Source organism: Palaemon carinicauda, chromosome 12 (genome assembly GCF_036898095.1).
Source record: "Palaemon carinicauda isolate YSFRI2023 chromosome 12, ASM3689809v2, whole genome shotgun sequence".
Lineage (NCBI taxonomy): Eukaryota > Metazoa > Arthropoda > Malacostraca > Decapoda > Palaemonidae > Palaemon > Palaemon carinicauda.
In genome coordinates, this window is record NC_090736.1 from 87,700,724 (window position 1) to 87,711,546 (window position 10,823).

A 10,823-nucleotide genomic window follows, 5' to 3' on the forward strand; every position below is an offset into this window, starting at 1 on the left:
AGTTAGTAAAAGAAAATTTTGTTAGACTTGCAAATGATGTGTGTGGCAAGAGGATTCTTGGAGGCAGTATGAGGAAGAGTTGTGAATGGTGGAATGAAGGAGTGAAGATGAAAGTGAAAGAGAAAAACAGGGCATTTGAAGAATGGCTGTAGAGTAATAGTGTAGACAAGTATGAAAGATATAGAGTGAATTTTGAAAGTAAAATGTAAGATAGCTTGTGCAAAGAGGAGGGCTGACTGGAGATGTGGTCAAGTATTGGGTCGTTCATATGAAGAGAAGAAATTTTTGGAAAGAAGTTAAGAGATTTATGAAGGATGGATCGAGAAATGGAGACAATGAAAGATGACAATGGAAGCTTGTTGAAAAGAGATGAGCCAAGGAAAAGATTTGCTGAATATTTTGAAAGGTTGTTGAATGTTGAGGATAATAGGGAGGCAGATATAACTGCTATTGCAGATGAGGTACTAGTGAGAGAGAGAGAGAGAGAGAGAGAGAGAGAGAGAGAGAGAGAGAGAGAGAGAGAGAGAGGAGAGAGAGAGAGAGGAGAGAGAGAGAGAGAGAGAGAGAGAGAGAGAGAGAGAGAGAGAGAGAGAGAGAGCAAATTACCTGATAGGCATGGTGTGAGAGCTGAGATGTTAAAGGAAGGTGTGTGACTGTACTTGAATGGCTGATGAGATTGTTTGATATATGTTTTATGTTGTCAGTGTTACCAGTGGACTGGGTGTGTGCATGTATTGTTCCACTATACTAAGGTAAGGGAGATGTGTGTGAGTGATGTAATTCTAGGGGTATTAGTTTGAGTGTGATTGGAAAAGTTTGAGCAGTAGGGATAAAGCAGAGTATGCAATCTTAGAAGTGCAGGGTATTTTCAGAAAAGGTAAGTTATGGTTAGGTAGATATGCGAGAAAAATTTAGCAAAAGGTAACGAGGTGTATGTTGCATTTATGCATCTGGTAATGCAGAATGTGATAAGGTTATATGGAATTAGTGGAAGGTTGTTGCAAGCTGTAAAGAGTTTATACATAGGCAGTAAAGCGTGTTTTAGGATAGGAAATGAAGTGAGTGAGTGGATTCCAGTGAGAGTGAGACTAAGACAGGGATGTGTGATGTCGCCATGGTTTTTCAATCTTTGATAATGGAGTTGTAAGAGAGGTGAATTCTCAAGTGTTTGGTCAAGAATTGAAACTGATGGATGTGAGTGATCATGAGTGGGAGGTGAATCAGTTGTTATTTGTGGATGATAATGTATTGGTTGCAGACTCAGAGGAAAAGTTTGGAAGGGTGTGTGAGAGAAGGAAGTTGAGAGTTAATGTTGGTAAGAGTTAGGTTATGAGATGCACGAGAATGTCATGTTGAATGTAGAGTTACTCTAGGAAGTAGATCAGTTTAAGTATTTGGGGGTCTGTTTTTGCATCAAATAGTGGAGTGGAAGCAGATGTACGTCAGAGAGTGAATGATGTAAAGTGCTGGGGGAAGTGGTAAAGAATAGAGGCTGGGAATGTATGTAAAGAGAGTTTGGTATGAGAAAGTGATTGTACCAATTGTAATGTATGGTTTGGAGTTATGGGGAATAAACGTGATGTAAAAACAAATTGAATGTATTTGAGGAGTGTGGCTAGTGTATCTCGATTAGATAGGGCTAGGAATGAAGTAGTGAGCACGAGACTGGGCGTAAAAAAAGGAATTAGCAGCTAGAGTGATTGTGAATATGTTGAGGTGGTTTGGCCACATAAAGTGAATTTGAAATGGCCAACTGCTGAAGAAGGGGATGAATGCACAAGTTGATGGAGAAGTACAAGAGGAAGGCCAGGGAGTGAACGGGTGGAGGGAAGAAAGCTTTAGGTGATGTGAGGATAAGTGTGAGAGTATGCAAAAGAGTGTGCTAGAAATAGGAGTGAATCCCTCATCAGGCTGGGAGGAACAGAGAAGAAAAATTCCCTTTTGTTTGAGAAATTTGGGAAAAGGGCCTCGGTAGATAGAATAGAATTATTTTAAACCACTGACCACAACTAAACAATCTCTCTCTCTCTCTCTCTCTCTCTCTCTCTCTCTCTCTTCTCTCTCTCTCTCTCTCTCTCTCTCTCTCTCTCTCTAAAAAAAGGGAAAACACTTAGTAAAATTTAAGTTTTCTTTTTATAATAAATTTTATTTGCCCCCCCCCCTCTCTCTCTCTCTCTCTCTCTCTCTCTCTCTCTCTCTCTCTCTCTCTCTCTCTCTCTCTCTCTCTCTCTCTCTCTCTAAAAAAAAAGGAAAAACACTTAGTAAATTTAATTTTTCTTTTTACAATAAATTTTATTTGCCTCTCTCTCTCTCTCTCTCTCTCTCCTCTCTCTCTCTCTCTCTCTCTCTCTCTCTCTCTCTCTCTCTCTCTCTCTAAGAAAAGGGAAAACACTTAGTAAAATTTGATTTTTTTATCATAAATTTTATTTGCCTCTCTCTCTCTCTCTCTCTCTCTCTCTCTCTCTCTCTCTCTCTCTCTCTCTCTCTCTCTCTCTCTCTCTCTCTCTCTCTCACACTAAAAAAAAGAAAAAACATTCTAAAATTTAATTATTCTTTTTATCATAAATTTGATTTGCCTTTATTAAAAAGTGGTTTTAGATTAAAAGGTAAATTTAGGATTTATATAAAATATGGTGTTATTTGATAACTCCTATTTGCGTGGATAAAATTGTGTGATAAGAAGAAAGGTCTGAATACATCATAAAAGGATTACACTAGATTCAAGTCGCTTCACCAGTTTTCATATTTCTGTAAGATATTTAAAGTATAATTGTCCTTGTCTTTAAAATCAGAAATCTAAGAATTAGGGAGGGTATTTCCCTTTCACTGGGAGAATGGTTAGTTATGGTAATCTCAGTCCTATTGTGCCATTTTCTTCTGATGTACAAGTGAATTTTCACATATAATTTTTTAATTTTATACCAAATGGTCGGCCGTCTATAGGTTATTCGCAGATAAGAAGGTCACATACTATATATATATATATATATATATATATATATATATATACTGTATATATATATATATATATATATATATATACACACACACACACACACACTAGCAAGCCACTGCTTTGCCCCTTACACGGGCCCTTTCCCTGTAGTCCGTCACACACCCAAGGCTTTCTCAATTAACATTCTTGGCGAAGTAGACTTGGTCTCCATTAATCGCCTGAAACCTGCATACCTCCGGCAAGATGACCTGCCCACAGTTCACCTTTCTAGAGGAAGGCCCCCTATTTCACAATGTCTATTTTAGGGGGGATCATGTACCACACGTGTTTCATACACGCTCATACACTATTTTTTATGGTTTGCGCTCTCCTGCACTAATAATAGAAAAATGTGTTTTAAGCTTAACAGTGCATGCTTTATATTGTTTGAATTTCTGTGATATTCTTGTTCAACAGGTATCCTAACGCCCTAGAAGCCTTATTTCTTCATGAGTGGTGACTATCCATCTCCTCCTAGGGAAACAAAGTTTTTCGAGGTGGACCACAAGAGAAATGACAGGCTACCTCAAGAAGTCGTCGATGACCATTTATCAGGCAATATGGATGGCTTTCTGCAAGTGGTGCAGATCCAAGAAAGTTCACTCGTGGTCCCCCTCCATACCCCTAATAGCAATTCCTGGTTCACCTCTGGCTGGATAAGAAAAAGTCATTGCCCCCCGTTAAGGGCTTTTGGATGGCACTTGGCCAGGTCTTTCTCCTGAAAAGACTAGATCTGGAAGGATCAAAAGTTGGGGAAATCCATTGCCTCTAGTATGAAATATCTCATGCCAAAAGGTGGAAAGACTTAGTTTAAGTTCGTTCCAGATTTTGTCGCCAAGAACCAAATTACCTTGGTCCGGGACAAGAGATTCAAACCTCCATCACAGCCATTTCCACCTTACAAACCCCTGAAGGACATCCTAGATTGGGATTTGCCCTTCAAGACAGTCTTCCTCTTTTCCCTGGCCTCAACCACAACCTTAGGGAAATCCATGGCTGCCGTATGAAAGCTCTCGCTCCAAAGGGTGAAAAGACTTGACATTTAAGGTTTTCTCAGATTTTGTCAGGGACGAGAGATTTGACACCTTCACCTCCAATCAAGGCAAGCTGAGATGAGTCACAGGATCTACTTTTGTGCCCCATCAGTGCAGTGGTGAAATACTTGCCGGGAACGAGACTTTACAGACCAGGCATCAGGAGTCTTTTCCCGACTGCTGGTAAGACCTGGAAGAAGGTCTCTAAGAAAGCAATCCCCTTCTGATTGAGGGAGACGATCTGGATAGCCTACACAACGGTGGGACAACACCCATCTAAATCAAATAAGCCAAACAAGATCTGAGGCATAGGGACCTCCCCGGCCTTCAGTAAGAACATGGCAGTGGGCCAAGTCCAGAAGGTAGGTGTCTGGAAGAGACAATCCACCTTCATAGCACATTACGGGACTTGTTCTCTTCTCCATAAGAATTGTGGTGGCTGCTCAGCAGCAGATCTGATCCGCCTGGCCTCTCACTGGATACTTCCATAACCGTAAAAATGTTTGAGTGCATGCATTTCATCTTCTTTCCCTCTTTCTGCCAGGGACATGCACAGTCCACCCTACAAGTCAAGACCTCAGGTGAGACCTTGCGGACTAAGGGGGTACATGTCAGGCCCATAACCTTGATGATTGCAAACCTATTTTTGATACAATAATACTGTTATTAGATTTTCTCCAACAGTTGGTACCCACGGGACAATAGCCCACCCCCATCGTTCCTCACACGAGGGGTCGGCTTTTCAAGGTAATACTGCCATGGTTTACCCCTCCTCTTAAGTTTAAGCCTGTTATAAAAGGGATTCCAGGTGGGTTCTGTCTTGGAACAAATACCAAATTCATAGTAATTTGTATTTTTCCTAACTATACCCACCTAAAATTCCTTTAAAATTATATCCCCCCCCCCCCATCCTCTCTGTAAACTTATTGGTGTAGGGAATAGCGGCAATCTGGCTTACCTGACAAAAGCATCTTGTACTATTTGTATCCCTTCACCGGCTACAGCGTCTATCAGCAGTGTGTTGCAGATAATTTCACTGTCAGCTACAGCAAAGCCGAATAAGTGCCTTAAAAATGGATTCTGTATTCCAGGTGGGTATACTATAGTTAGGAATATATAAAATACTAATTAATTTGGTATATTTTTTGTATCGTCATTTTAGGTAGTAGGTTGGCCAAGGCACCAGCCGCCCGTTGAGATACTACCACTAGAGAGAGTTATTGGGTCCATTGACTGGCCAGACAGTACTACATTGGATCCTCCTCTGGTTACGGCTCATTATTCTTATGCCTACACATACACTGAATATTCTGGCATATTCTTTACACTTCTCCTCTTTCCTCATACACCTGACAACACTAAAATAACTGAAAAATTCTTCTTCACTTAAGAGGCTAACTACTACACTGTAATTGTTCAGTGGCTACTTTCCACTTGGTAAGGGTAGAAGAGGCCCTAGGTATTATAATTCTTCTAGGAGATGGACATTCCAAAGCAAACCATTGTTTTCTGGTCTTAGTAATGGCATAGCTGCTGTACAATGGTTGTTCACTGTCTGAATTAGTTCTATTGCTTGAGGGTATGCTCAGGCAGACTATTCTATCATGTTTATTTGTTTCCCTCCCTCATTGGTCTACTTTTCCTTTTTGGAGCCTATGTGTTTGTAGCATATGCTTCATTAACTAGGGTTGTGGCTTGGCTGGTGATGATTATAATATTAATTGACTGTTTATATCTTATGGGGTACTTTTGTGTTGTTTTTTCAGTATAAGGGGTTTGTTATTGGTAAATCTTTTCAGTTTCCTGAAGGTCAAGTATGTATCGAGAATCCTTATCTTTCTTTACATAATGGAAAGTCTCAAAGAAGTTAAAATCTTATATTTGAAAGTTTTTCGTCACATGTTCTTATCTGGAAGACTTGTTGTACATGTGATGTAAATCTGTAAGGCAAAAACATTCAACTTAAGAACTCGGCAACAGGAACATAAAAAGTGCTTTATCATACATAAATTGTATAGGAATTCTAGATCCATTTGAAGGCAAGTTCATTGGTGTTATAAAATCCTGTGGACTGAAAACAGAGATTGGCCAGTTAATGGACTTTAGCTTGAGAATATTTTTTTGTTGAAGAACCCATTCCAGGAACACATCTCATTCATATGTGTGAGACTTACTATTGGGACTGAGGTAGTAGCAGAAAAAATTCTATCTCAATGCTTCTATTATAGAAATTTTGTTTTATCCAGAACTTTCTGTAATTAGGACTATGTTTTGAAAAAAAAATAAAAACTATTTAAACCTGGTGAAGCTTATGGAATAGGCAAATGAACCAAACCTCTTATAAGAGGGTATTTAAAGTATTTGAGAGTCAAAGTCCCTTACAGGTAGTGTAATTGCACAGCTTTTGGACATACTGTATTACAGTACTTAAGAAGTTTATCATATGAGCCTCTTAATACAGATTTATAGGTACTAGTTGACTGTCAAATGCCTGTTTGTATTTATTAACCTTAGCTGTAGCAAAATGTTGTTACAAAAATATCTAAGAAGGAGAGTTTTGTCTCTCAGTTTAAAACTAATATGACGTTAAGTAACACTGATTCCTTAATTTAAAGCTAGAAATGAAATGAGAAGTCGCAAAGGTTTTCAGTGGTTTTACCCTTCACGTTTTTTGTCAATAAGTTGGAAATGATTATAGTGATAGAGTTTTATACCTTTTCAAAGAGTTTTATACCCTTTCAAAGCTGGTAAGGAGTAATTGGCTAGACATACTAACATAAATACAGACCCTAATTTCATTTTGAGATTCATTTCTTTTATAGGCCAGTTTCGAAATTGCACGAATTTTTCTTGTCATCTTAGAAGGTTAAAGCAATATCAAAATGACTGCCACTGTAAATTGATATGTTAAGAATTGAGAAAAGGAAGGGTTTTTGCAACATTTCTATGAACTAATTGCATTTGCTGATCATTATTTTAAGAGCCTTATATAAATTCAACAATTTTTTTCTTCTTGGCCCAGCCATTTTGTCAAGGGACGTAATGAGAGGAGTTGAGCATATGGTGAGGTTCTTCGTATTTTCCATTTTTTGTTTGTTTGTTAATTTATGGTATTTTTTTAAAAATAAAAACAGCCTCACAGGGGCTTAGTGCAGGCAGTGGCATTAATTAAAAGTCTTTGAAGCATCCTTTTGACCCATAGCTTTATTAACTTTTTGGTCTTCTAAAGTTATATCCATTCCCTCTTCCTTTCTTCCAACCTCTTAGCTCCTCCTTCACACTGCAAATCTAGGGTTTTACACCCTGATCTACTTGGAAGTTGAATGTCTTCCAAGGCCCGAGTACCAGGCCTTTTAACCCAGATTCATTCGCAAATCAGATCCTAAATAAAATTCGCTTAATTAGTGAGATACTGTAAATGTTTTGGTTCAAGTTTTTTGTGTGTATCAACCGCACCCCTCTGCCTATTCACAGGTAAGATTCATAGAAATATACTTGATTTTTAAGCTAAAATATATTTCCTTACCTCCGAATAGAATTAGTAACCCACCCTCCTCCCCACTTTTTAGGTGATACTGTACTTATTATCAGTGTTAAGCCCACTTAAGAGAGAATTATCTCTTACCTTCTTCGGTTGCCGTAACCTGCACGGCCTTGGTCATTTCTCTTCTCGGCAGGTAGGGAGTGCTTTGGCAGCTGGTACAAGACAATTGAGAATTTTTTTTTTAAATTTTTTTACAGGTCATCAAGTTGTCACTTTCACTTAAGTATAGAAATAATTTTAGGTAAAAATCACTGTTTTTGTTTATATTCATATTATGGTAAGCAATAATAAAAGGGTACAAGCTACATAGCTGCATATTATATCAGTAGTGCTACCATCTTTAAAATAATACTGTATAGCCTATTTTTGTTTTTTCCATTGATGATATCATACAATGTTATAAATAGGAATGTACAAACATTTATGTTACAATGTTATAAATAGGAATGTACAAACATTTATGTATAAAGTAATTGTAGCCACTAAACAGTTTAGCATAAATATCCTATGTGGAGTCTGTTGGGCAAGTTACGAACGATTGTTACTTTTAGAGGGAATAATTTTAAGAGAACAATTATATTGTTTTGGATCTTCCATTCAATAAAGTTTGTTGTTTGTTTTTAATTGAGTAAAATTCATTTACTTCCTCACAATTTCACATGAGGAAACCAAACACATGACAATCATCTCATTTCTTAGTAATAAATAATTGTTTTACAAGAGTCCTTAAATTCTGATCTTGTCAAATAGTACTACGAATCCATACCGTTTCATTTAGTGGGCCTGTGGCTTTCATATCTTATCAGGTTCATATAATAATCCATTGCTAGAATTTTAACAAGATTGTAAAATGTTGAATTCCATTGCTGGAAGAATTGCATGGATGCACTTTTTTATTCTTCATTTAAGAGACCTTTTATAATTAAGAGATTGGCCAAATTATACATTTAAGATACAGTACCAAATCTTGTATCATTAATGTCACTGGTTTCAAGGTGGCTAATAATTTGTTCAAATATTGTTCATGTAGAAACACTTACCATAGGTAATTCCCATTGAAGTGAATTCTGTATGAAGTGGGTACAATATTTGTGGTATATTCTTTAGAATATTAAAATTCATGTGAGGATTACTGTCAAATCTATGATAAATAACCACATCTTACAAAAATGCCTGTGAACTTCTTGCATATACTGTATATAGTAGATATTAATGATATTAGAAATAATTTATTTACACATCCTTTTATCTTTGAATAGTTTGCTGCACCACTGTAGATATTCAGGATTTAAAAACTTGAGGATCAAGAATTGGTAGGGAATTGTATTGCCTGCCTGTCCATGGAGCACAAACTCTTTAAATTCATGTAAATACTGTACACATTCCAGAATAAATTGTGGTTTCCAAATTAAACTGTATTGCTGTACTGGATGGTTTTTTTCAACCCTTTTACTTTGTTTCATTTATCTGTCTGGTTATTAGTATTGCAATATCATTTTAACAAGAAAATACTATTGTTTGGGTAAAGGTCACCAGAGATAGCTGTGTTATTCTGTTATGACCATTTACACAAAATAATCTGTAAGTAAGCAGGCAACACTCATAAAGATCCTAACAGTCTATCAGTCTTGAGTAGAGCAAGCCTGATGAAAAGTCGTCAGTTTGATTTATAATAATAATAATGTTTAATTGTACAACATATTTACAGAGAGGAGATTTGCAATAAAGATTTGGTCCGAAGCCCATATGGAACAGAGCTCTTCCGACAATTAATACAGTTAAAATGATATTGCAAAATGAAAACAATAAAAATTAATATACATATGAGTATACATACATATACAGTATTTGAGATTATTACCTTAAAGTCAGAACAGAAGTGTATATTCATATAATTTAGAAAAGTGATATATGTAGTGATGGTATATACATTGAAAATTGTAAATATCAAGCAAGGATTCAGTTAGAATGTTAGGAGATATAAAGTTTTACAAACAGAATATCATAACTATGAACACTGATATTTGCATTTATGGTTAGGTGAGGAAGAATAATTAACGGATTTTGAAGCAAAGCAAAAAATTTATTTTTGGGTGAGATGGCCATGTCATCCTGATGGAAGGTTCCTTTGGACAGCTTCCTAAGGGATATTTAGCTACAGTGATACTCCCAGAGAATTGACCATAGGTGTCCAGAATTTTAACTCCTGGCACGAGTATCCTTAAAAATTTTCTTAAGGATATCGCATATCGGGACGTATTTCTTGATATGACACATGGCAATCTTCACACTGAATAGAGTTTTCGCTCTGAGGGGGAAGAGTGGCTAAATTGAAGGGGAGCCATCATCAAGGTTACCCGGTGGATCCCCTTCCCGTACTACTACAGGGCCCGTTATGGCTACCCATTCCTTTGTTAGTAGTGAATTACGTACGGTGTATCTCCCGCTTGCTCTAGGTGTTTTTGTTGCTAAAACCAGGATTTATCATGCATTCTCCTGCATCCTCATTCTCTGGAAAGTTGAGTATTTAATCTTTCCTATGTATAACTTTTAGCTCCCTTCTCACAGTTGATTTAGCATAATTTAGATGTGCTTATCGGAGCTTAGCCGGTAGCCGGAGGCGCCAATTTGGACGCTGTTGTTCGCCATATATGCCTGATTAAGTCAGTAGAACGACTATTTAGCTTTAATGAATTGTAGCGATTTAGGCAAAATTATACTAGTGAAGATAAGATCATGCACATATATTTCCTCTTCCTTCAATGTATCGATCGTATACGTTAGAGTATCGGTGACATAGCGTAGCCGAGATCTTGACCCTCGCTAGGCTAGCCTAGCCTATGCGCTTTAATATACTTTCGTACATTATCCCCGTTTACCATCGTTTATCGTTTTATCAATTCAACAGGAGATAGTATATCTCCTAGAATTATTTATATAATTCGATACTCGTCTCTTTTAGAGATTTAAGGGTAAACCCTCCCTTCTCTCCGAGTGTCGCCATTAGGCGACAACCCTATCTTGGTCTTGCTATTAAGTATTGTACTCCAGCTTGACTAGGCTAGTGTTTCTGTGTTCCCTCTTTGCCGGTGAGTATCCCGGATTTGATTTACGACAGTAACTCAGAGTATTCAGTCTTTATGTCGGCAACTCGGCTGGCGGGGGAGTAGTCACTCCCCTGCCGGTTTACAGTTGCAGACATAGGAAGCCTAGCTTCCCTATCCCGCATCCGAAGTGGTAGTACACTGCC

At 37.6% G+C, this 10,823-nt stretch overlaps 1 protein-coding gene across 1 annotated transcript in view; it reads left to right on the plus strand.

The window, feature by feature from the left end:
* The first annotated feature begins 314 nt into the window (after positions 1-314).
* LOC137650936 (zinc finger BED domain-containing protein 5-like) overlaps positions 315-10,823 on the plus strand; it is a 28,332-nt gene continuing 17,823 nt past the window's right edge. Inside the window, exon 1 of the mRNA XM_068384080.1 lies at positions 315-461. Within this exon, the coding sequence (XP_068240181.1) occupies positions 315-461 (147 nt within the window). The remainder of the gene's footprint in view (positions 462-10,823) is intronic.